At 31.4% G+C, this 26,330-nt stretch overlaps 9 protein-coding genes across 9 annotated transcripts; 5 read left to right on the forward strand and 4 right to left on the reverse strand.

Moving 5' to 3' along the window:
* Positions 1 to 1,267: 1,267 nt before the first annotated feature.
* On the reverse strand, positions 1,268 to 1,761 carry OCT59_000835 (uncharacterized protein; the record flags this gene model as incomplete). Its single annotated transcript, XM_066139150.1, has 2 exons — positions 1,268 to 1,404; positions 1,467 to 1,761. The coding sequence occupies 2 exons, from the start codon at positions 1,759 to 1,761 to the stop codon at positions 1,268 to 1,270; spliced, it is 432 nt and encodes a 143-aa protein (XP_065988581.1).
* A 932-nt stretch (positions 1,762 to 2,693) lies between these two features.
* OCT59_000836 (uncharacterized protein) lies at positions 2,694 to 3,828 on the forward strand (the record flags this gene model as incomplete). The annotated part of the gene is made up of 4 exons (XM_025328837.1): positions 2,694 to 2,702; positions 3,367 to 3,552; positions 3,623 to 3,692; positions 3,755 to 3,828. 4 exons carry the CDS (start codon positions 2,694 to 2,696, stop codon positions 3,826 to 3,828), a joined length of 339 nt encoding a protein of 112 aa, XP_025164935.1.
* A 534-nt stretch (positions 3,829 to 4,362) lies between these two features.
* On the forward strand, positions 4,363 to 4,981 carry OCT59_000837 (uncharacterized protein; the record flags this gene model as incomplete). Its single annotated transcript, XM_025328836.1, has 4 exons — positions 4,363 to 4,512; positions 4,612 to 4,642; positions 4,719 to 4,852; positions 4,922 to 4,981. 4 exons carry the CDS (start codon positions 4,363 to 4,365, stop codon positions 4,979 to 4,981), a joined length of 375 nt encoding a protein of 124 aa, XP_025164934.1.
* Positions 4,982 to 5,358: 377 nt separating this feature from the next.
* Positions 5,359 to 7,700, reverse strand: OCT59_000838 (uncharacterized protein; the record flags this gene model as incomplete). The annotated part of the gene is made up of 8 exons (XM_066139151.1): positions 5,359 to 5,517; positions 5,588 to 5,727; positions 5,785 to 6,068; positions 6,131 to 6,250; positions 6,360 to 6,731; positions 6,929 to 6,990; positions 7,293 to 7,468; positions 7,595 to 7,700. 8 exons carry the CDS (start codon positions 7,698 to 7,700, stop codon positions 5,359 to 5,361), a joined length of 1,419 nt encoding a protein of 472 aa, XP_065988582.1.
* Positions 7,701 to 12,512: 4,812 nt separating this feature from the next.
* Positions 12,513 to 14,658, reverse strand: OCT59_000839 (uncharacterized protein; the record flags this gene model as incomplete). The annotated part of the gene is made up of 6 exons (XM_066139152.1): positions 12,513 to 13,004; positions 13,076 to 13,273; positions 13,680 to 14,068; positions 14,153 to 14,245; positions 14,366 to 14,415; positions 14,501 to 14,658. The coding sequence occupies 6 exons, from the start codon at positions 14,656 to 14,658 to the stop codon at positions 12,513 to 12,515; spliced, it is 1,380 nt and encodes a 459-aa protein (XP_065988583.1).
* Positions 14,659 to 15,305: 647 nt separating this feature from the next.
* OCT59_000840 (uncharacterized protein) lies at positions 15,306 to 16,370 on the forward strand (the record flags this gene model as incomplete). The annotated part of the gene is made up of 3 exons (XM_066139153.1): positions 15,306 to 15,414; positions 15,544 to 15,684; positions 15,844 to 16,370. 3 exons carry the CDS (start codon positions 15,306 to 15,308, stop codon positions 16,368 to 16,370), a joined length of 777 nt encoding a protein of 258 aa, XP_065988584.1.
* A 1,817-nt stretch (positions 16,371 to 18,187) lies between these two features.
* Positions 18,188 to 18,415, forward strand: OCT59_000841 (uncharacterized protein; the record flags this gene model as incomplete). The annotated part of the gene is made up of 1 exon (XM_066139155.1): positions 18,188 to 18,415. The coding sequence occupies one exon, from the start codon at positions 18,188 to 18,190 to the stop codon at positions 18,413 to 18,415; it is 228 nt and encodes a 75-aa protein (XP_065988585.1).
* Positions 18,416 to 19,600: 1,185 nt separating this feature from the next.
* On the forward strand, positions 19,601 to 19,984 carry OCT59_000842 (uncharacterized protein; the record flags this gene model as incomplete). Its single annotated transcript, XM_066139156.1, has 1 exon — positions 19,601 to 19,984. One exon carries the CDS (start codon positions 19,601 to 19,603, stop codon positions 19,982 to 19,984), a length of 384 nt encoding a protein of 127 aa, XP_065988586.1.
* A 1,559-nt stretch (positions 19,985 to 21,543) lies between these two features.
* Positions 21,544 to 26,283, reverse strand: OCT59_000843 (uncharacterized protein; the record flags this gene model as incomplete). Its single annotated transcript, XM_025329691.2, has 9 exons — positions 21,544 to 22,015; positions 22,130 to 22,253; positions 22,315 to 22,817; positions 22,886 to 23,130; positions 23,215 to 23,676; positions 23,745 to 23,986; positions 24,260 to 24,406; positions 24,487 to 24,807; positions 24,876 to 26,283. 9 exons carry the CDS (start codon positions 26,281 to 26,283, stop codon positions 21,544 to 21,546), a joined length of 3,924 nt encoding a protein of 1,307 aa, XP_025164932.2.
* Positions 26,284 to 26,330: the final 47 nt, after the last annotated feature.

Consider the following 26,330-nt stretch of genomic DNA (forward strand, 5'->3'; position numbering starts at 1 on the left):
TCAGATATAAAATTAAGATCTTTATATCGTGGGTCTAAAAGTACTGCCATAATGCCAAACTCATCTGGCATTGACCAGTAGTGTTTTAAGCCTATATATATATTTTTTTTTACATTTTTTAAAACTTCTGAAATATTATTATAATCTATTCCAGTTGACTGGTTAGTTAAATTCTCTTCTGTATCAGATATAATGGTATTATCATCAGGTTCTTCATATTCCTCATGTAAATTATCAACTGGTTTTAAGGAATTTGTAAGATTTGTAATGATGGGGAACATTTGACTTAATGTTATATAGGTACTTCCAGAAAAATCTCGTGTAGCTTTTTCAAATGGTGCTAATATATTACATAATTCATCCAATAATTCCCATTCATTATCCTTTAACACAAGTTTTTTTAATCTATTACCATCAGCTTTTTCTTCAGGTTTGAGAGAACATGACAAATTTATATTTAGTTGAAGTACTGCATATTGAAGAAAAATAAGCCTATCCCATGCTAAATAAGAAGAGTTCCACCTTAAATAATCAAATAAAATTACATCAAATTTTAATTAAAATTATAATAATAAAATATTAAAATTTAATTGAATAGTAATTAATTAAATGTAAAAAATTTACCTAGTAGATATATCTTGTATTAAATGGTATGTTTCTTCATAACCAATGTCTTTTTAAACGTTAATCAGTCTTTCAATTTGTTTTTGAGTGGAAAAAAAATTGATTAATTGTTTTACACGTGATACCAAATCTTCTACAACCTTTAAACCTTTATTAATTGCCAATTGTAAGGTAGGGCAGCACAGGAGAGTCTTTTAATTGGTTCTAAATCTCGAATGGCAGCTACTATATTAGCTCCATTATCTGCTGTTATTGATATAATCTGGCTTTCAATTTCCCATTTTTGAATAGCTTTTTTGATTACTTCAGTAATTGCTTGTGGGGTTGGAAAATAAGAAATTTCAAGCAAAACATCCATTATTTCAAAATCTTTATTGATCCAAGTTGCTGTTAAACCCAAATATCCATGTTTTGAATGAGAAGACTATAAATCAGTAGTTAAAGATATTGATTGAGCAGTTTTTAAAAGTAGCTTTAATTTATCTCTATTATACCCATAACTACGAGCAATCATCATTCTTATTTTTTTTGCTCCAGGAACTGTGAATATTGGATCAATAATATGCATATGCTCAATATAGGCCTTATTAGTTACAGTAGAAAGTGGTTGGGTTGTTAAAAGAATCCATCGTAATGTAGATAATTATTTTTCTTTTTGTCCATTAATATTGGACATAGTAGATTGAGTTGGCATTGATTTATTTTCAGATGTAATACTTTCTGTAGGTGGTGTAATTCCGTGTTTAATAGCATGGTAACTAAGATTTCCTGTAGATCCATCTGTTTTGAACATTTTTTCCCATTTTCTAATATAAACTGACAATATGCACGTACCTCTTCACTTTCATTTTGCTTTTTAACAAAATAATCCCATACCCAACTTACTTTTGTTTGTGGCTTGATTTTTAAAGTAGTTTGCTTAAAGGGATTTGAATCATTTGATATTTGACTTGTTGATTCAAATGCAGTTAATGATTCTTGATCTGATTTTTCACTAGTACTTGCCATTTTTTGTTTTCCAAATGTTTTAGATGATTTTGCAGGGCGTCCTCTTCTTGATGGTATTGGAGTAATTTCTGCAATTTCATCACTAGAACCTTCATTTTCACTTAAGACAATATAATTTTGATTTTCCATAATTTTATGAATTATTTTATTTATTCAATAAATGAAATTATAAAAAAAAATCCAGAAAGATGGAAAATAAATGCACTATTTATTTATTTTAATTAAGGCTTAGAGCTAGATTAATTTTGATAAAAAATAAATAATTCATGAATCAAAATTTAATTAATAAAATTTTGCAAATTTTAATTGGCACAAATGTGCATAAATTTCAATCAAATAAATGCCACAAATTTAATTATATAAATGCCACGAATTTAATCATATAAATGCCATGAATTTAATTATATAAATGCCACGAATTTAATCACATAAATGCTATGAATTTAATTTAAATAAAGCCTTGCACAAATTTAAAGCCATCAATTAATCAAATAAATGCTATGAACTTAATCATATAAATGCCACGAATTTAATTTAAATAAAGCCACAAATTAAAGCCATCAATTTAATCAAATAATGCCATGATTTTAATTAAATAAATGCCACGATTTTAACTAATAAATGCTATTGTTTTTATGATTAATTAAATAATTGCCACGAATTTAATTAAAAGCCACAAATAAGTACCACGAAATTTATTTATTAGGTTCCACAAAATTATCTGTTAAAACCGATCTACAAAAAAAATTTTTATATAAATTTATCTGGATTTCGGTTTTTATCTGGATATATCCGGATTTTTATCCGAAATGGATAACCCGGATAAAACTGGATAATTTTTTTATTTTATCCGGATGACGGTTTCTATCCGAATCCAAATACTAGGCGTGACGATGTGATAAATAAAAACAGATCACGTGATCAAAGAATTTTTCTGGGTGCTGTTGGGTTATATCAGTCTACTACTCTACTCACGTGACTTTACAGTTGTTGACCAATTAACATCTTACTTAAGACTGTGACCTTGGGTCATGCATGTGAAAAAAGTTTACCTGAAAAATATGCATCTGGTATGTTACATGAGGATACAAATTGTACCACCAGAAGTACGAAATATATTTATCGCAGTTAATGCAGTAAATGAACCAATTACGTTATTTTGTACATATTTGTACCAAATGTATATAATAGAACTGGACTCCGTTTCAAGTTGTGTCTTGCTCTATAGTTAAAATTCCAGGACATTTTTTATAAACATAAATGGCCAAAAAACGAGAAATATAGGACTTACTAGCGTTATTTATCACTTATTATCACTACGAAAACTGTTACTTATTCTCTTTCGACTTCAGATTTAGTATAAAATAATGTTAGAAACATACACTTTGTTCCATTCTATTCCTTATCAATATAAAAATACGATTTGTGCTTATTTTAGTATTAAAAATTATACCGCTATTCCTTTTATTTCAACGTCTCTCAAAAGACTCTACCAAGCGATTCTTTAGTCTTTCTAGCGTCCTAGAACAATTACTCGTAACTGCACCACAAAATCAAAATTAAAGGAAACAAGCTGATATTTATATCAGTCGGAGACTGCTCAAAGAGCAAAATGGTTTTTTTTTACACAATATCACTGAAATAAAAATATTGTTGAATGCGTAAAAACAATATGACTCCAATACGCAAAATATGCACTCCAATACGCCAAATATGCTGATTTCTTTACTATAGGATGAATATTATTCAGATAGGCTGAATGGATTACTGAGGGACAAGAAGATAATTGATCAATATGACTTTTATGATCTCGCTATTTCTAAGACTATTGGCTCTGGAGGATCTGCTTCTGTTTACGCCACAAATTGGAAGAATACATTAACAGTTTATGCAATCAAAAAATCTGTTAATAACAAAGAGGTAGGTTTGTCACTGACAACATTTTTTATCTTATTTGTAAATTATTTATATAATATTTTCTTTTTTTTAGGTTTATTTAATGATCATGGCTAATTCTCATGAAAATATAATTCAATTTCGTGGAGTTACAAAGTTTGAAGGTGAGTAACAATTACATATGCCTATATTTAAGTATTTTGTTAATGTATTGTTATTTTCTTAGATGAAAAAAATATTCGCTTATTATGTGCCGAAACGTATGAGCTCGTTCCTATAGCACTGGCAGATATAAAATGAACCAAACTGTTTTGTATGTCTCAATCTGTGCTTCCAAATTTTAACAATTTATATGAAAATTGTTAATACAAAATGAATGTCAGCTGACCATCTGTGTGGCTTCAGGTGATACCTTTTCGAGTATGGGACATTTTTATTCAAAGTCCTGTCCCAAGTTCTGATTTTCTCATGCACAAACTGATTTGGGCGTTCATCAGATTGATTAGATTTAAATTTATTGAATGTGCCTTTGTGAGTTTTATTATTATTTGTTTATGCGAATTTTGGGGAGGATTATGCATCCTTCAACAATATCTAGAAATTCTCTTTTCGCACTTTGCAGCGAATTTAAACTGCTTTTGTCTTAATTAAGGGCATTTGTTTATCACTTCATGCACCTTCCAGAGTGCACGCTTTGCGTTCCAATTTTTTATGCATAATACTTGGTGCATACAATTACATTATTTAAGAGGGCTACTTCATTTTAAAAAAAAATTTCTTCTTTAAAATTGCTCTTTTCATAAAATATTATCCTCTTCTCCAATACTCTGAAAAATGTCTCTAGTTCCATTATATTGGATAGTATCACAAAATTCTGGAAAGGTTCTTGATGTTATAGATGGCTCCACTCAAGTTAATTCCAGAGTTGTTCAATATCACAAAAAATCTTCAGAGATGTGTATTACGTTCAAAATAGATAGCGTAGTATATTCTGTTTTCTATCAAACTTTTTTCTAATTTTTATTTTAGGTTGTGGATAGCCAACTCTGGTTTTTTGATAACAACTGATATATCTGTAATAAGAAATCCGGTCTAGTGATTGGTGTCGATGGACGTAAGTAATTTGGTTAATTAGAATTGGGTGTAACTTATTTTCCGAACTTTAAATTTCCTTTCCTCTCTTAATCCAGCCACTGATCCTGGTTCAGATTTAAATAATGCAACAGTGATTCAAATTAATAAGAAAGATGGTCATAGATGGGTCTATGATGACATTAACAATCATATCACCTTGATTGATACAAACTTTGCTTTTGATCTTAGGGTAGGATCTTATTATTCACTGAATTACTTTCAAGATTAAGTAGATCTAATTCTAATTGTTCTTATACAGGCCAACTCTAGTGATGAGAACGTGCTTGTCTTGTATGCGAAAAATTCAGAGCTGTGGTAACGATTCACTTTACATTTTTATGATGCAGTTCCTATGGACAAGCTTGACGACTAGTTCAGTTTTCAAATTATAGTAATTACTACGTCATGTTAGCATACATCGGAAATATTAATGTTTCCGTTCACATAGGAAAAGTGATCGGCTTTTTTATCTCACAAAAATATAATAAAAAGCTTTATTTTGATTTTAAACGTGTGCACGTTTTCGTGATCGAATAGGTAATAGAAATTATTTTACATCTCAACCAAGTTCTCGGTAAGGAAATGCCAAAATTTTTTTTCGCACCTCTCGTAAAGAAATAAATTGTGAAAATTTCCACCAGGGTCCCTTTATTGATAAGAATACATTTACATGATTAAAAAACAAATAAATGAAAATTATTTTTTCGACTTCTGTTGATTTAAATTAATGTTTGATTTGCGTCTCTTTGGAGGTAAAATTGTTTTAGCTGTCTTTTCATCGGAAACATCACTATTTTCCGCTTTATTTTTCTCGAGATAAGCTATAAGTTTTTGTAACGTACATATGATCGCAGTCTGTTATATACAGAAAATCGCCGTAAGTTACTAGGTTCCTAAACACATATCACTAAGAGATTAAAATTACCCTTAAAGTTAGCAATGAATGGATTAATGGATAAATCGTCTCGGTTGATACCATATGTAACGGTATAGTTGCTCGAGTTAACAGACAATTTTTGAGGATACCGTATTCCATATTCATGCTATAAACCCTTAAATCATCTCCTAAAAAAGTCCTCATAAGAATATATGCAATAATGAATTAATTTACATTGCACATACCTGCGACATTAATAGAAAATATCGATAAAAGGTTGCTCAATATCCCTTTCTTGATAAATTGTTTAAGATGCGTTTTTGTGTAATCCATCAAATTTTTACTAAGGCGTGCCAACTTTAAACGGTCTTGTTCCTGTTTTCGTTTATGAGAATTAGGGCGACCTGTTTCCATATTCAGAATATCCACTCTCTCGTTATTCACATATGCAACAAGCATAAAGTCTGGTCTGCAGGCACTACAAGAATCTCCTTTTTGCACAGCATCAGGCCAACTAGCCATATCGCCCCTAATAAAAAATATATCACCTCAGATTTCTATGGAAATATTTAAGAAACCAGTTTCACTCACCATATTGTCCATGATTTATTATTTACTGGCAAATCTCTAAAAGCAATATTAAATAATGGTGCCAAAACTTCGCAAACATATGAACCCTCATTTATTATCGTCTGGTTTAAAACATAAGACCTATATTTTGGCGAAAACCAGACTTGACGCCTAATACTATATTAATTTCTCGCATTGAAGGATCCAAGTCCAACCCACCAGTAAAACATGAATTTAGTAAATTACATACAATGCTTCCAAAAATCGTTTTATCAACATTTCTATTTCTTCTGAGGGCTCTATCCACTCGCCAAATGGAGGGTCAAATGTTGAAGGCAGGGATACTTTTGTCCTAATATTCACCTCTTGAAAAAAATCGTCGCAAGTTCGTGACACTACATCATTACTTGGCAAAGTATATTTTTTCTTAGTGTCTTGTTCAAAAATATTACGAAGGGATTCTGGCATATCGGAGATAGGTTTCGATTCAGCATCTAATATGCCAGAACATAGAGGGTGATTATAAGGCAGTTGAGCTACGTCTATTTCTTCTAAGTCATTTCCCAATCTTTTCCACAAAAGTTTTTCAGTCCCTGATTTTGCTTTTGATATAGCCTGAAATCTGTTAGCGAACAATAATTGCGAATAGGGAAAATACTACTACATGAACATCATACATGAGCCACATTTCCCTTTAGTATCTTTAGATTCTCTTCTGCATGGTCAATCCAAGAATCCACATCTACATTCTATGACGTCAACATTGACACCATTATAACAACATCTTAATGGTCATGTTCTTGACTAATATTAAATCACCTTATACATACTAGCGCATCCAGCTCTAGAAGGGAGGTGATATCTTCGAAAGCGATTCTCGTCTAAACAAATTCAAAAAGGTTACTTAACGTCCAATAAAGAAAAAAATAATATAAGATAACCCAGCGGGTTCAGATATATTGCGTGAAGCGCAATCCCCTCCAGGTATTATAATGCTATTTCTTCATAAGGCCTATATAACAGATATTGGTCATGATCGCAAGTGCTAATAATGTAACAGTAATAATCCAAATACTATCTTCACCAGACATTACTAATATGCTTTCGCAATACGATCATTGTGCACAAACTAAAATAATTATCATGCGAACCATATTTTAATAAAACATTAACATGTTCGTACCCTTTGTTTCAACTCTTCGCCTTGCCCGAAACTCTGGAGTCTATATAGACGCAACTTATCCTTGGCTGGTACGAGCTTTTTAACCCTTTCCAATGTTTGAACAAAATTCTGAACTTTTTTATTATAATCACCAGTCCAACTACCAGTTCTAACCTGTTTATATAAAGCAGTTGTGACTGTGATATTCGATACCGGAATAAAGTCAATAAGAAATTTTCCATTATCGTATGTTTATAACTTAGCTTGCTGAAAAATAACGTAAGATACAATAACTTGCCCTACCTACCATTTTAAATACCCACAATTTCTATTCACGTCCCCTCTGGATCCGAGTTCATATTTGGGGTCTGAAGCATAAGAGTATGCAATAACTCTATGCCAAAGCTTTGTGTTCGAGAATAAGAGCATGCAGAACGTGCATTGAAGATCTCGACAATTACAAAAGCATTGGGGTCATGATGTATAAATTTTTTATTTTACTCATACTTCACTGGCTCCCGACCTCCCGATACTAAGGCCTGCAAACATTATTTAAATGGGTTTGGTCAGAATGTATTAAAATAGTTGTAGTTCCGGAGTGAAGATACAGTATATTAATAAATATTCTGCAATGGAAAAAATCAAAAAAATCAAAATATTTTTGGGGTCATTTCTTATGTGAAATATTTTGTTACACAAGTTGTTGCACTGCTATCATATATACCTTAACGAGAATTAAACCATGCTTATTTGTGTCGCACAGCTCAGAACATATTATTTTATAACTGTTAGTATAGTTTCTTAAATGTTATAGCTGACCATAATTTTAGGAAGAAAGAATAGTCTTTGTGAATACTGTTGCAATTGAATTTTAAAGAATGAAATCAAAAATATTGCGAAATTCAACTGAACTAGAAAGTGAAAGTAGATACCTCTCATTAGTTCGCAAATGTTTGGTACTTGAGTTCAGAGAAAATATATTCGAATTTCGCTATCATTCATATTTTATTCTGTTAACAATGTAAATTCGTTGTCATCGAGAAGACATAAAATGCATGTTCTACATGCGACATGGAAGAAATGACGTAGCATAAAAAATATGTTGCACAGTCATTTTTTACCCTAACCAAAACTGGTATTGTGATTTCCCTAATTAGAAACTATCTTCGAATTACAACATTGAGTCGTTCTCTTGATTACTAAAATAAGTTATACGAATCAATATTCTTGTGATTTAAAACATATTTTAATCGTCGATCAACTAATAAAATCGATTCGCAATCCACGTAATACACATATCTAATTTTGTTCTTCGAACAGTCTGTAGAACGAAATTTGAAAAAAACCAGTAGTAAATCATGGCATTTTTAACAGCTAATAATAAAAACGTGTCTCTCCGTGACGTTGACAATACTTTTTACAAAATCAAGGCATTACATATTAGTTTACTTAATACAGAAGACACTATAGATTACTTAAAATACGAGTGTGTTGCATCTTGATGATACTCACTTTATGTTTTTCGTGAACATGAAATAACTGGATATGTCTTTCCTGACATGACCGAAAAAAATTCCTAAGCTATGGTTTGAAAGAAGGTTCAGCAGCTTCACTCGCAAAATTTGCCAAGGAATGCAAGACGCAAACAGAAAAAAGTGTTCCACAGACTAATCCTTTGAAAGAAATTGAATTTTATGACGTAGTCGAATTTGTGAAAAATAAGTTGAACCTAAATACGGAACAAATAAAAAAGTAACAAAACGAGGTAAAGGTTGTGTTTCAATTGTATTACAGAAACATTACCAATTTCTTTATTCATAAATCTCTCAAATAGTAGAGAATTCAAATTTTGGAAGATTGTAGTTTAAAATCTCAGGGTATAAACAGTGAAGCGAACTTAAACATTGCAATTGATCGAATTAATGAAAAGATGTCTCTTCTGTTAGAACACAAAAAAGAAGAATACCAGGTGCATGGTAAATATATATTGTAATAATTTAATAATAAAAATCTGCTGTCTTTGACGGTATTCAGTTATGTCAAATACTTATTTTTTATCATAGCAAATAACACAGAACTCAGACAACGAAAAAAATGATGAAGAGGAGAAGAAAAATACTGATAAAGTGCGTTCATCGGACAATGTTATAGGTAAGTTCACCCTTGGATAAAACTAAACAGATCATGTTATGCTTGTTGGGAAGTTACAAAGTAATGTACTTGTGTGTTTATTTTTTATTTTATGGTTTCACCAGATACTATCGATACTACTAATACTTTTAATCAATTTCAAGAAGAGCTTGACAATTATATCAATAAAAGTACTCCAACAGAGGGAAAATATACCTGCTCAATCTGTAATAAAAACCTAGTCTCAGACAAGACATTAACTAGATATATTACTGAACAACATACAAACAAACGTTACCGTTGTAACTAATGCACATATGAATGCAAACAGTTAGATAACTTAAACTCGCATAAAATGCGAAAACATTAGCCGTACAAAAATTTATGTAATCGGTTTCTTGTGTTTTTTTTTAGCAAAAAAATTGGTAACTATTTTGTAACGTAATTAGTATGTTAACGAAATACAATATACATGATCTAATAGTTTTTTATATTCATTGTTGATCAGTACTCATTCAGTGTGGGTAACTTGGTGGTAATTCATAAACCACATCATGAATTTAATGATACAGACATAGTCAATCGTCTACTTTAATAACAATCCTCAAGAAACGATCACCTCGTGAGCAAAGCTCAGACTAATATAACTCCAAAAACCGTTTCACTAGATTCTATCTAGGACTGGAGGAGCCAGTAACTACGTTCCTAGGAATAATGAGAATGAAAACCAAAAAAAATAATGGTTAACGATAACATTCATATGCATTATTGTGTAGAAGAGCGGCATTATAGCATTACGCTCTGCGCCTCCTGGTAATAATGGCAACCGTAATCATAACCAAAGGTCTTATTTACCAGAGGTTTTAGGAGATAATCTCATAATGGGAAATGATCAAAGTCACGTGATTTTGAACCTATTCTTCTCCGCTGTTGTCCACTCATATTCTTTTCACGTTATCTTCTATCCGCAATATCTGCAATCGATATTCAAGGGATACTTCATATCTACCGAATCATACAACTACATTGCAAAGCAATACCCTACAGGTCATTCACTGTAATCAAATAACATCAAAATGTATACGAAAAATCTTCGTGATTTTTTGAGGAATGAGGATACTTCAACCTATTCCATGAAATTATGAAGATCACACTTGGAAGAAAATGTGGCACGTCATACCATCATAAACTACTTCGCATAGAACAAGGATTGGATCTTAGTATGCATCAATTTTTTCTTTTGCATGAGCATGGGTTTTACCCAGCCAAGGGCTCTTGCCCTACCCTCTGGGTACGAAGTAGATTCCATCTCCCCATAGGATACTATGTAGAACTGGAGTAACTAGGACTTTATCCCAGAAGATACATACCCATTAATGGGTTTGTGATAACCATCATTTATACGTTATGATTAATAAATCAATGGTCGCAACAAAATCCCTAGTCCATTAGGAGCTTCGAAGAAGTGATTTTTCGAGGAACGAGGGACTTGGCGTAGCCTTTCGAAGAAATAGCCCATTCCATGAAATCATAGAGGGAGGAGGTTCTAGGAACCTAGGTTCATAGGCCCAAAGGGCACATGCGGTAACATTTGTTTTTCGAAATATTGATCTTATTCTTATTTCAATAATACGTCAGCTATATTTCTTTGGAGATTTCTCGTTTTTGGCAATAATTTTCATGATGCATTTATTATCTCTTCGTGTTTGAGAAATTCAAGCTACATACCTGAAGGATATCCCATATGTATGTTGAATTTGCTCTTTGAGCGGTCTCTGACTGATGAAGTAACTCGAATTAATGAACGTGTAGATAAAAAGGAAGGACGATAATTTGTTAATAGCATGAAGTCAATACAGAAAAATAAGAATAGCTAATAGGTTCCAAATATTGGAGCATTAGTGTAATTTACGGGGTATAATAAATACGCATGTAAAGATAATAGTAGTATTGTGAATTTTTTTTTGTAATATTTAGCTCTTCGAGCAGTCTCCGACCGTGTCCTAATAAAGAATATATTTATTGTGTAATATTTGGTGTTTGATACTCTCTCCTTGCGTCTGTTAAGAATTTGACACGTTTACGTTTACATATTTTCAAATCATACTATGGTCAACAGAAATGATCAAGGGTGATAGTACTAAAGACAATTTTATTCGTTGATGAAAGGCACATGATTTTTTATGTCCTTTGTATGACAGATGTAGATCGTTACCAGAAAAACTAATGTTATATAACGAGACCGTGACCCTTGGGTCACAGACTCACAGTTGCTTTATTTTATTGTGCATGTATCAGTTGTATCACGTAGGATGAAATTTATTAAAATGGTAAAGTCTACACAATTTTTTGACACTTCTCCCAGTAATTTTGTTTCTGCTCTACTTAACTAGGCAAAGGAGTCATTTACTATTCATATTCGTCTATTTATATTATAGAGAAAATATTGTATACAAGATATTTCTAAACACGCTAACACTACTTCTGTACAATGTCTAATGACGAGCAGTACTACTATTATGACGTTTAGTATCTCTGATTGAATTTTTTGGAAACAAAGTATTGGAAAGCGAAGTAATTTTATATAGTTTCTCAATTACATTAGTAGACTGCTTAGTGGACAATAAAGAGTGTCGGTAACAGTATTTTTTGTTCAGAGCAAAATATTTGTTTACGATATCACCGGTCAAATGATGACAAATAGGGAACCAATAAGATGGAAATCAGGTTACCTGATTTCCATCTTATTGGTCCCCTATTTTTTTTGTTTATTATCAATCGGGAGAATCCCGATTGCTACCAAAAAATGGCGCAATAAGAGTACATTAGGGTTCCAATCAGGATATTCAAATAGAGTATAATCAGATATTTAAATAGAGTACAATCGGGTTACAATAGGCCATTTACTATTTGACATATCAGTATACCGATTGTTAACTTTTCAACCAATAAAAAATCTTCTGATTGCCATACATTTTTATTTTAAATTTACAGTTTTATTAATTATATTTTGGTTAGTTTACTAAATACGATTATATATTAATTATTAAAATTATAAAAATCGGTTTTACAGAAATAAATTTATTGCTAAATTATTATTATATAATTGAATCATCCCACCGATTTACTACTATTACTACTATCGTATTCTTCCGAAACAAGACTTACACTTCTCTTTTTCCTTTTTTTCCTATCGTCCACTTCTTCATCCTGCTCTTTTTCCTGATCTTCGTTCTTTTCTCCACCGGTTGCATCGTCATCTTCCTGGCTTTTATCGTCGTCTTCTTGGATTTTATTATCGTCTTCCTGGCTTTTATCATCGTCTTCCTGGCTTTTATCATCATCTTCTTGGATTTTATCATCGTCTTCTTGGATTTTATCGTCGTCTTCCTGGCTTTTATCGTCCTCTACCTCTTCGCGATTAGCACTATATTTTTCCACTAAATGTTTCAACGATCCTTTGTAACCGACTTTTGCCCATTTGGGGGCATTAACGGATGCACTGTCCTCATTAGGAGCATATTCAGTATCATACACCTGTTTTCTTACGCGTCGAGCATTTAACGCCGCATTATCGACGTAATTTCGTAAAAAAGAGCGTAGCTATAAAAAAAAAGAATAATAAAAATACGAATTATTATGCACCGATTGGTAAAAATTATTCGAATACTTACGGTAGCTGATCTCCATTTGAGATCCCGTATGATGATCTTTCGCTTATTAGAGTTATCGCTATCGGTCTCCGATACCTCCAGACTGTGGTATCGATTATCAGTCTGAAGAGGCCGGAGCTCGTTGGTGTGGAACTTATTTATCAATCGATCTTTTAATTTTTTTAACTTGTTGATAGTTTTATTTCGTCTTTCCCGCTTCTAAATAATTAATAGAAAATTATAAGATAAGGTAATATAAAAACAACGATTTAATATTTACATCACTTCATCTTGAATTTGTATGCTTTCTTCTTTTTTTGAGATTTTTCCAATTGGCATCCCTCTCGCTATTGAGTAGTAGCTCTCTCTGGTGACGATGTCTCTCATGCACGATATGCTTAATCACACCGTCGGAAATATATTCTTATTGATCATTTTTTGTACTACCAGAATTATGTTATTTTGGACCAACTTTCGCTGACTATCAAAAGTTTTCCTAGTATTTAATGCTTTGTCTTCCAGAAGTCAGTCCATAATTCCGGCAATTTCGTTCTAATCGTAAGAATATCAACTGATTAGCAAACAATCTAGGGAATTAAACTGAACTAAAAAAAAAAATAGTTACCCTTAAAGCAGTCCTTAGATCCCGATCCATTTTCTCGTAATGATGAAATGACGAATTTGAGGATGAAAATGAGGAGGATGGGGATGGGGATGGAGATGGAGATGGGGATGAGGATGAGGATGACGATGACGATGAGGATGAGGATGGAGGCGGGGCACTTTTTGATGATCCGGCAACTCCATATTCTTTTGATGATCTGGCAATTTTATAAGCTTGGATATATCGGTTCTTCTTCGGTGATCGGGATACGTATTGGCTCTTTTCTGGAGAATCTGAGGTTTCTACTCCTGACCAGTTAATAATCATATCTTTCAGATTTGCTGCTTTTTGTTTACCTTTCGTTATTTTCTGGATCAACCGACTCAATTCTTCGACCTGCTCCTGGAACGCTAAAAAAGAAAAATTGTGATAAAATTGATAAAATTTGATAATCTTATTATAATATACTTATAATATATACATTAATAACATACTGGTTTGATCATTATCTCTCTCATCCTGTTGAATCAGATCATCATCGTCATCGTCAACTAAGTCAATTACACTGTACTTTTGGCCTTTTTGGCCTTTCATTGGTTCCGATTAACGTCTTTTTGTTCGTTTTTCTTTATCGAGTACTTTAAATTCATAATCATTAGGTGATATAATAAATTCGGGCATAATTACATAAATATATCGAAATATACCAATATTTCTTTGTTCGTCTTCAACAAAGTCGATTAAAGTGGGCTTTTGTCTTTTCGTTGGTTTAATATTAGATATCGATCGCTAATAAATCGAGAAATTAAAGAATCTGATGAAAATCAAATAAATTAAATTACCGTTGTTTGTCCATTTGTTTCTTTGGAACCGTTTTATTGGTCTTTCGCACTTTAGCTTCAGGTTTTTCGCTATTGGAGGATTCTATATCCGAGTGGTACCGTTTTCCAGATTTTTTCTTTTTTTTATGTTTTTCATGTTTTTTATGTTTTTTAGTCATATTTAATTATAATATTTCAGTAAGAATATGTTTTAGTAAATTTACGGATAGAAAAATATAGGGTTATGTTACAAAAATCGGTAACAAGCGAGAAGAAAAAGTCAAGTCTAAATTAGCTTATATATATATTCCCGATAGTTTATTTTAGCTTAAATAGACTGATTTAATTAACTGTTACTATTAATATATTTAAAAATAAAAATAAACTGATTTAATTAACCGTTGCAATTAATATTAAAAATAGTAGCGATAGTGATTTTCTCGCAATTTCTACAATTTATACGTTCATACGATTAATTGATACATAAAATTCATTTATTCAATCATGATTGATATTATTATTTTTTAATTAATTGCAATAAGATAACTGATTGATATATTATTTTTAAGAATTTATTTAATCAACTAAATGAAATAAGCTAACTGATTGATATGGCAATTTTAAGTATTTATTTAATCAACTAAATGAAATAAATTAATTGATTGATATGGAAATTTTAAGAATTTATTTAATCAACTAAATGAAATAAGTTAACTGATTGAAAACTAATTACGATGAATTTTATAAACAAACTTCAAAGTTATTAAATCAGGTTATTTAAATTTAAAATAAAATTGGGTTGGTAAATATTTATATCAAACCAAATATGCCAAAACCAAGAAAATATCGTGTTAATAGAGATCGTTCGAAAGTTACTAAAAGTGGTCCTAAAACTAGAAATTTGGTTGAATGTAAATGTTTATTGCATTGCGGAGGTAGTAAATTGGTGGATCCCAGAACATTTGAGAGACATCGCAAAGAAATAGAACAACTCCAAGCCATCGCTACCGGATCTCAAGCTTCTTGATCAAGAGAAACCGGCAAAAAACATAACATTTCTAAAGAAAGAAAAAAAAGCAATTCTAGCAACAGTTCTAAAGAAAGAAAAAAAAGAAGAACTAGAGTCGTTGAGAATTTATCAGATACTGATGATGATGAAGAATCGGAACGAAATGATGATGATGAATCGGAACGAAACGATGATGGTGAATCGGAATGAAACGATGATGAAGAATCGGAATGAAACGATGATGATGAAAACGATAATGAAACTGATAATGAGCTGATTGATGGACCGAAAAGACGAAAATGCCACAATAAGTTTCGTGATGTAAATCTTGAACAACCTAATAAACTGGAACCAGTTCAACTTGAAGATAAAGTACTGAGCGATGATGATGGAGCTTCTACTACAGATGAGGACGATGTTCTGATTGAAGAATTTACTGCTTCCGATTTTAATGATCTTGAGTCAGACCATGAATATTTTGACACGAACATTAATTTTAATGATTCGTGGATACTTCTGTGGATATTCAAATACCAAGCGAGATTTCGTGTTCCGGATGTTGCTATTGAGTCACTTATTAAGTTTTTCAGGATGGTATTATTGGATACCGATCGAACACGTTTTAAAAATTTCCCTACAAGTTTTTATATGACAAAAAAACTTTTAGGAATTAATAAACGAGATAGGACATGTGTGGTATGTTCTGAATGCAACACTCTGTATAAAATATCAGAAATTTTGCCAGGAAATCCACAAAATGAGACAAATACCGGATTCCAATGCACTCATGTGGAATTTCCTAACCATCCTATGTGTAATAAAAGGCGGATATGTGGAACAGAATTAACTAATAAAGTCCCGGTAGTTAATGGATTTGTCTGAAGACCCAGAATGTTATATCTGATACTATCTTTGAAAAAGCAATTGACTGTGATGTATCAACGCCCAGGCTTTGAAGAATCACTTCAGAAATGGACAAATCAGAGAAATAAACCAGGCTTATACACTGATATTTACGATGGAGATGTATGGAAAAGCTTTCCATCTTCCTTAAACAACCCGGATACTCGATTTTTTACAAATGAGACGGCCGATTCTAATCTTGGGATCATGATTAATTTAGACTGGTTCCAGCCATTTAATTTATCAGCTTACAGTTCTGGTGTTATCTATGGGGTCATATGTAATCTTCCCCGTGATATTAGATTTAAATGAGAAAACATGCTATATCTTGGACTTCTCCTAGGACCGGAAGAAGTAAAATTACTAGGGTTCCGCAATTTGATTTGACATTTGACATTTGATTTGAATTTGATTTGAATTTGATTTGATTTAACAAATTCAAATTAGTGTCATATTTGATTTGATTTGATTTTGAGGAACCCTAAAAATTACACAAGATTAATCATTTTCTTAGTCCAATTGTCGACGAATTGTTAGAATTCTGGGATGGCGTCGATCTACCATCTGGTAAAAGAATTCGGATTGCCGTAATTTGCTGCAGCAATGATATACCAGCTGCTAGAAAATTATGTGGACATATTTCGGCACTAGTCGGTTGTCATCGATGCTACAAAACAGCCAATAGCAGCGAAAGAAGGTTTAATTTTGGTGGGTTTGACGATATGGATGATTGGTACATTTCCAGAGATCCAAATGAGCATTGACAAAATGCCGAACTTTGGAAACAGTGCAGAACTCAGGAAGAAAGAAAAAAACATGTTTCTGACACTCACGTGCAGTGGTCGGAAATGCTAAGATTGATTTATTTCAACCCGATAAGACATCTTATTGTCGATCCAATGCACTGTTTATTACTGGGGATTGCTTATTGGATCGTAAAGAAATTATGGATAGATAGCGGAAAAATCACTAAAAAGGACCTTGAATTATTAATGGAAAGAAGAGCAAATGCTCTTAAAGTACCAGCGGATATCGGAAGGATTCTGTATAAAATAGCAACTGGGAAAGGGTTTTCTGGATTTACGGCTGATCAATGGAAATCGTTTATTTTAATTTACGCGACTCCATTGATGTGGGATCTTCTAGATACTTCCGATCGTGAAATATTAGCAAATTTTGTAAGAGCTTGCTCTTTGCTTGTCTGTCGAATTATCGCCACCAATGCATTGCGCGAAGCTCATAGCCGATTGCTTCAAGTAGCTCGTTTAATTAAAACGTATTACGGAAAAGAGATGATAACTCCAAACATCCATTTATCACTCCATATTGTCGATTGTTGCCATGATTATGGCCCATTATATTCTTTCTGGTGTTACTCGTTTGAAAGAATGAACAGATTATTAGGTAAATATATATATAAATCGGTATAAGTTATCGGTATAAGTTAAATTTAATAAATGGTATAAATGAATTAATTTATTTATCATCTTGCTGTAGGTTCTTTTCCAAATAGTAAGCGAGCTATTGAACTAGAATTGATGCGAATCATCACGCAAAATTCACGGCTAAATTGCCTAATATCCGCCTAATCAGATAATCCAAAATTGATGGAAGCATTATCTCTGGTACAAAATAGGCCAACTACTGGAAGTTTAGCGGCTTACGATGGGTTCGATTTTGCTGAACTTTAAGTTATAAATAATAATAAACTACTGTATGCAGATAATAATATAATATAAGAAAAAAAAAGGGTTTTTTTTAGCCGGTCTAAACAAAAACAACAAAGGTTACACAAGATGATAAACGAAGTTACACGCGTAGTAAGAATGGAAGGAAGGGAAAAATGCCAAGCTCTGGGCAATCTCCACAAGAATAATCAGGACAATAACGCGTCCTCAATACAATACACAAGTGATGAATGGTCACAACAACAAAAACAAAAAGAATATTTAGTGGGTGGTGAAGCAGACAATGATATACACCCAGAAACAAATGAAATAACGTTTGAAAAGAGGGATTTCTGAAAGGATCAAGACAACATAGAAGAAGTAGTCGAGTCTTTGACAAACGAAGAAAGTATTAACGCATTCTTAGCAAGACAAAGGCTAAGATTTGTTAAGGGAAATTGAATGACCAAGAGACGAAAAATTCAATGTTTTTAGAAATGCACATTGCAGCACATAATATAGATGGGATTGCTAGTGTCCCGTCTATACAGAAACTTCATAATTTATTGGAATTTGGTAAAGAAAATAATATCGACACTATAGCTATATCAGAAACCAATACAGACTATCATCAGGAATATTTTATAAACCAGGACATTAAGTCAAAGGTCTATTCGATAATCTTTAGTGAACGTGATCAAAAAACTAAGGGATCGGGAACGGCACTTGTGATCCATAACAAATGGATGAAACATTATTACTCAGTAGTACGCATATCTCCATATATTCTAGTAGTTAAATTTTTATTCATACAGAGAGAAATATGGGTCTGGTCAATATACGCCGCTCCTAACAATCAAAACATGAGAAAAAATTTGATTGACGAATTGATAATAGCTATGGAGGGACATGACCGATCAGTTCACAACACCGTAGTATTGCATGTTGTTTTAGGAGATTTCAATGACACAATTAACAATAGGATAGACCGATCATCCAGTACCGGACAACCAGGATCTCAATTCTTAATACAACTATCGCAATTAGGTCTTTATGATGTGTGTAGAAGTCTTTATCCGGATGCAGAAATATTCACACATGAGAAATGGGATAAAAATAAAAGCAAATCAGGTCCTATTTCAAAATCGAGGATTGATCAAATCTGGATCACACATGAACCCGATGTGATTCCAGTAGAGTTTTCGGTGCATTCATCACAGATGATCACCAACAGTCATCATAGTATAATTTCAACAACACTAAACATATCAGGATTCATTAGGAATAATTTCCGGCATTGCGTCCCAGATCAATTACAGGATCCAGATTTAGGAGATAAACATCAAAACAAACGAATAGTAGATTTCAGTAAAATAACCAGCTGATATATATAGCTTCGGTATGATTATGTATTTTATAGCAACTAAAAGACAACCTTTTCAAAATCGTGCTCATGATCACTATCTAGCATTAGATATATGTAAGGACAATACAAGACCTAGTATAAATGATTTAGAAGTACCAGAATGTTATATTGATTTAATGAAAAGATGTTGGGATCCAGATCCGAAGAATAGGCCAAATGTTAAGGAAACATGTGATTTGATTGAATTATTTCATAAGTCATATACAACTAAATATAGTAAATCTCCTGAAATCAAACAACAATTCGAAGAAGTAGAAAAGCATAGAAAATCAAATCTTCCAACTAAATCTCAAATCAAGAAAATCAGAAAACTAAAAAAGCAAAAAGAAGTTCTGGAACAGCATGAAGAAGAAAATTCTACACCTAATAAAAATGATGAAAATGATGAAAATGATGAATATGACGAAAATGATCAATCAGATACTCATCCACAAGCTATTTATACGTCTAGATTACTTAATAATTCATTTATTTCTGAAGGTTTAGACATGGCAATTTGATAAAGCAAATGATGTTTATAATAGGTACGGTATATTTTCCATTTTCATATGCTTTCTTGTTTGGATGGTTTAATGATGGACGCGAATATCTTGCGATCGTTAAATTTATGTTTATCCTTTGCATGAACCTGTTGCTTTTACTTTTTCTTCTTAACAATACCATTTTCTTATAGCTGGAATAATGGCGATGACATTTGATGACGCATTTGTCAGTATCATAGGTTTAAGGTAGAGTATACTCGCTTAATAGTTTTGCATTTCGTTATAATAAACTAATCGATTTTTTTTTCGCGATGGATTTTGTTAATTTTTGGTTATTAGAACTTGAGAATATAGAAATTGCTTTCCCTTCTTATTAATTCCTGATTTTTCTTGCTTTATCTTCTTATTCTTTTTGCTTTTTATTTCTAAACTTTCTTTTATTTATCTTTAGCTTTTTATCAATTTTTTTTTCATTTTATTTAAATATTAAATTTAAGGTAACAATTTGTCTAAATTTTTTATTAAAATTCTATTTTGTTTAATAAATACTGAGTGATTTAACCGTACTTTTGGGATTGGCAAAGGCGATCAAAAGTCTTATATTATATAAAGTTCTTAAATTGTGATCTATCAATTATTTTAAATTACATAATAAACCGTATGATTATTAATGATACTCATTTAAAAATAACAAGTTATAAACCAAGATAAATTATCGACGATTTATAGAGGACTATAACATCATCGAAATCATCTCTTTGTCATCGATAGCATGTGAAATTACAGATTAAGGATGTCGGTTCTCAATTATAATCACATGACAAAATATCAACCAATCAAGCCAAACTGACAAATTTATCATACAATGGTCAGCTGCTCTTGCACAAATGGTCAGCATATCTTTTATTCATATATATATTCACATATGGGCACACTTCATCTGTATAACTTCATCGTTTTTGGTTTAAGAGGTTAGAATTTAAAGATATAGAAAATCACATGATAATTTATTACAATCAATATGGCAAATCGTAACACTAATTTTCTGTGTAATGTAAACTTATGTAATACTTAATGTGAAAGGATGAAACTTATATGGTTAGAAAGCCACGAACCAGGAGAATACTTTTTAAACTTAAAAAGTCATATTATTTACAGCCCTTTTTTAAAAACCTTCGTATGAAGTTGCGAATGGGCTTTTTATTTTGCGAATGGGCAAATAGGATTTTTATTGGCTCCCTGTTTACTGGCGTCGACTCATTAGAAAAACTCGTAATACCCTAGTATGTTTTATTGAAAGCGTTGCAATTTGCAAAATTTATTTAATTATTCGTATATATTTAATTTTAAATAAAAAATTAATGTATTCTGAAGAAAGAAATATTTTGTACAAATTATTAAATTTAAATTTATTATATATTATTTAAATTTATTATGTATTCTTTTTATTTTTTACGCGTCCAATAATACCATGAATCTATAATAGCCCTCTCCCTTGCTCCTTCTTTGAGTCCTATTATAAACACATTCATTGACAAGGTTTGTGCATTTGGTGAAGAATAGTAAAGTGAGATTTTTTATTCTACGTAACCACGTACTATCAAATCTGCAAGCATATAGCCTGCCAATTCTTTTGGTTTTCCAAATTTTGGTTTTCGGCCGCTTTTATATACTTGCAACTCAGTCAAGCCTAATTCTCGAATTTTTTTAGTATTCGATTTACAAAAAACATCCACTATATCATCTTCAGTAATTTCACAATTATTACTATAATTCATTTCTTCAACAGTATCTAATAAATGAAGAATATCCTCTACACAATTTTCATAAGTAGGTTGTTCTTTAATCCGATTTTTACAATTATCACATTTCAAACAAGGAGAAGGAACATTATCTCCATTCCAAAGATAATAACGATTAATTATTTGACTTCTGCATTCATATTGGTTTCGGCAAAATAAAAGAACTTCGTGAATTTTGTGTACACTGATATCAAGGTAAAGTTTTCGTTCACGTTCTTGATCAGTCATATTTTGTATATCAAAACAACTAGTTTTAAATATACAATAATAAAGTTTTAATTCTCTCTTTATTTATGTAAAATAGTACAACTTTTAAATTTGTAATAGATAGTATTTGATAAAATTTACTTAAGCAACTCACGTTTCTCGATTTTCAGCCAAAATTCCAAAGTTTGTTCTTAGATCTTTCTTTATTGAATAAAACATCACACTTCTGGCTTCATTACCATCACGTCCTGCTCGTCCAATTTCTTGTATCAAATTTGCTATATACAAAAAAAAATATGAGAAGGTGTGTAAAATAATAATTATAACATAATTACTTACTCATATTTAAAGGAGCTACACAATGTACTATTAGGTAAACATCGGAAGAATTGATACCCATGCCAAATGCATTGGTCCCAATCATTATTTGAATTTTACCATCTTTCCAATGCGATATAATGCTTTGACGTTGCTCATCTCCTATTCCTCCATGATACACGCCCAAATTTTTATCTGGTAATAGTGGTTGCAATGTCGCAAAAAGATCATCACACCCTAATTGTGTTGCACAATAAATAATAATTCTTCCTCTTTCATGCTTCTTAATTAAACTTATAAGATCATTTGAAAAGATTTCACGATTATCTCTTCTTTTATAAACTTCTATAGTTATTTCTTTGCGTTCAAAAGAAGAACCCCGAATCATAGCAAAATTTTCTGATGGTATTTCAAGAGATGTGTGGATATCTTGGGCGTCTTTATATGTGCACGTAGCAGTTAAAAGCATAATAGGGACTATAGGCCAATTTTTTTTCAATAGTCCTAAATTTTTCCACGATTCTCTATTAAAAAAGAATTATTAAATTTAATTATCACTAAATTAAGCAAGCTATTTTCGTAAGTAACTTACCTAAAATTACCATAATCTAGAATACAATGAGCTTCATCAATCACAAAACGCACTTTTGCTTTACTATACATATTACTAATAAAATTTTGAAATTCTTTATTTAAGCAAAGTTTCTCAGAAGTGATGAATAATATTTTTGTAAAACCAAGGGCAATCTCTTCAAATATCTTTTCTTGTTCGCTTCTACCTTGTATTGTGTTTGCATAAATTGAAGCACATGGTATACCAATTTGTATTAATTCTCGCTATTAAAATAAAATGTAATTATGTAAATAATAATTTAATAATTTGCAACGAACTACTGATAAATGAGATAAACGATTACTTACTTTCTGATCTTCCATCAAAGCTTTTAACGGGCTAATAACTATTGTTATTCCTTCAAAAATTAGTGCGCAAATTACATAACACAATGTCTTTCCTCTTCCTGTTTTGATTGATACAAGTGTATCTTTGCCATTTAAATATGACTCTATAGCCTCAAGTTGTCCTTCACGCAAATGATCGTATCCAAACACTTTTTTCACAGCTAATTTTATTAACTCCTTTAACTCCAAAATATTTTTCTCGCCACTAGGAGTATAATTTTTATTCAGCAAGCGTTCCCACCAACCTGCTAAGACATAAAAGGAGCACAAAGAACATAAACCAGAAACAGTTTTCTTTCGAAATGAAGAACACCCTTGGCACTTAATAATTACATTAAAATCTGTAATTAATTTTGCAAAGGAAGGATAAAATGAATTTGCGCGTATTCTTTCTTCTGCTTTGTACTTGTAAGGAATCAATTCCTATATGCAAAGGTATACTATATTAAAAAATAGATAAATATTACATTTTAAATATATTTTTAGCCAACCTGGCTAAAATCAAATCCTTGCAATTCTTGCTGATCATTAGCATAATTCACAGCACGTTCTTGATTTCGTTTATCTATAACATTTCGATTATGATGTAATTGACCTTGACGTTGTCTAACCAACTTGCTTATATTATACTGATCATTTGTACTGAATTTATTCACTTTAGCAGCCTTACGCACACCTTCCATCATACAATCAAGCCCTTCATTGTTATCTATAACAGCTAAAGCATATCGTGCTTTATAAGAAGCCCAAAAATCAATTCTCTTATCAACAAATCACAAGATTTTTCGGTTAAAAGCTTCATTATAGGCTGTTCGGTGACAAGTAACAAGACTTTGTTGAATAGGAAGCTTAAAAATCGTTAAAAGCATTTTCCGAAATCCTTCAATCTCCATTTCTGTAAAAGATTGTAATGTTGGAGTTTGCAATTGTAGCTCTTCATTTTCCTTATACCAACAAACTTCTTTCTAGCAAAGATCATGATTATTGAGCAGATGTTGGATTAAACCTTCTACTTGGATGTAACGCAATTCTTCATTAGTTGGTGTATTTGGATCATCATTTTTTTTTCGCAAGCCAGCAGTAAATACACATCCATTAAAATATCTCATTATATGCTGCTCAAATCTGTGATAACGAGCATATTGTTTTTTTACTATTGCAAAATAATAAAAAGTAAATAGAACGATAATAATATTTGACTTTTAATAGATTAATAAATAAACAATAACAAACATAAGTTTTTTCGAATATTTTTGCTTGCATGTTTAAGGTCCGCATAAATTTCTGATACAATAGGAACATTGGCTAAAGTTTTGTTGGAATCTAAATCTCCATCAATACAAACTTCAAGTAAAAGGTCAGACTTTTCTAATACTGGAATTATCTGTTCCAAAAGTGTGATTAAAATTGTATGTTCCATTTGGCGAAAACTGGCGTCAAAATTGCCTTTATGTACCACAACTTTTTCCTCTGAAGTTCCATCTTTTCCTTTTTTAGTGATGACACGAGACTTTTCTACTACATGAAAAGCAACAACAGCTTTGTGCCCGTAATCTTATGAAAATAAAAATAAAATTAATCAAGATTAATAAAAAATCAAATTTGATTTTATATAAATTTACCTTCAAGATCTTCCAAATAAATAAATTCTCCACTAGCTTGTTTTGCATTGCGAGAATGGGACCAAGAGCAGTCAAATCCAATAGTTAAAGCTTTTTTTCCTTTTGCAACAGTATGAGTTATAGCAGCATTTAACGCCTGTTTAGCAGATTCTTCAGCTTTTAATATAAGAGTAGGAAACATACGATATTGATATTGATGATAGGAACTCTTACAACTCTGAGCAGTAATACCCATAACCGCCAATGCAGTTTGCATAGTATAATGATTCATTCCACCTGCTAAAGTTGATGCCGCAACTATATGTGAAAAATTGGTTCCTTTAGATTGATTAGAATATGAATCCATCGTACCACATAGCTGACAATCTACGTCAATTGTAACATTAAACCCAACACAAGATACATGATATGATTTATTTTGAAAATTTGTATTATAACAATGACTACAGGGATGCAAAAGTACTAAAGAAAAGTATTGTTCTGTACTAATTAATATCGTTGATCCCAATTTTTTTTCATTTAAAATATTATCCACAGCTTCTTTTATTCTTTCAGATTTTTCATTTAAATCAATTTTATTATTAAAATCAGAATTTTCATTTTGAAGTTGATCAATTTTAGTTTTTAGCCGTTTGATATTGCGATTAGCGTTATAATATGTTGATTTGTATTTTTCGTGCATTACCATAAGGGCTTGTGTAAATTTTGGAGAAAGAATTTTTCCACTTTCTTCCAATTTAATTCCATGAACAATTGAATCTTTTTCATTAAGCTGCTCAAGTTCAGAACTTTTTCGTTTAAGACTACGGACCAGAGTCTCTTCTTTTGAAGTTGATAGTGTAGGAGATTGAAAATTTAAATTTTGACAAGAAAAACGATGGGAAAATACCTTATGAACTGTATTTTGCAACATTGCTACAATGGTATGATCATTAAACCCTAAAACTGAGGCAAGTGAAATATTTTTTATATTATACTGTTTTATCATTAGATAAAATCCTAATGTTTCCCGACCTTGAGCATTACATTTAGTAAATGTAAAGTCTTCACCAAATTCTTGCCAAAAAAATTGCAAAGATTCTCCATTTCTCTCAATAGAAAGTTTAAAAAAAAAACCACCTAAAGAAGTATAAATGATATAACCTGGCAATAATGGAACCCATGATTTTTCGTTAAGAATATTATTTTGCAAATGTATATAACCAACATTTATATTTTTTTGCCGAGTTTTTTCAAGTTCATTATGGAAGTTTTTGGGTATAATAAATTCTGACAGTTCTTTATGAAGTGGTAATACTTCGAATTTAGAAGAAAAGTCAATAACAAACCAGCTTCTATTTATTCTTTTATAACTTTGATATTTAGAAGGATTTTTTTGGACGATAAGGTCATACCAGTTACGTGTCATATTGCTATATGTCTATATAAAAGTGTATAGGATAGACCGATAAACCT

The sequence above is a fragment of the Rhizophagus irregularis genome, chromosome 1 (genome assembly GCF_026210795.1).
Source record: "Rhizophagus irregularis chromosome 1, complete sequence".
Taxonomy (NCBI): domain Eukaryota; kingdom Fungi; phylum Glomeromycota; class Glomeromycetes; order Glomerales; family Glomeraceae; genus Rhizophagus; species Rhizophagus irregularis.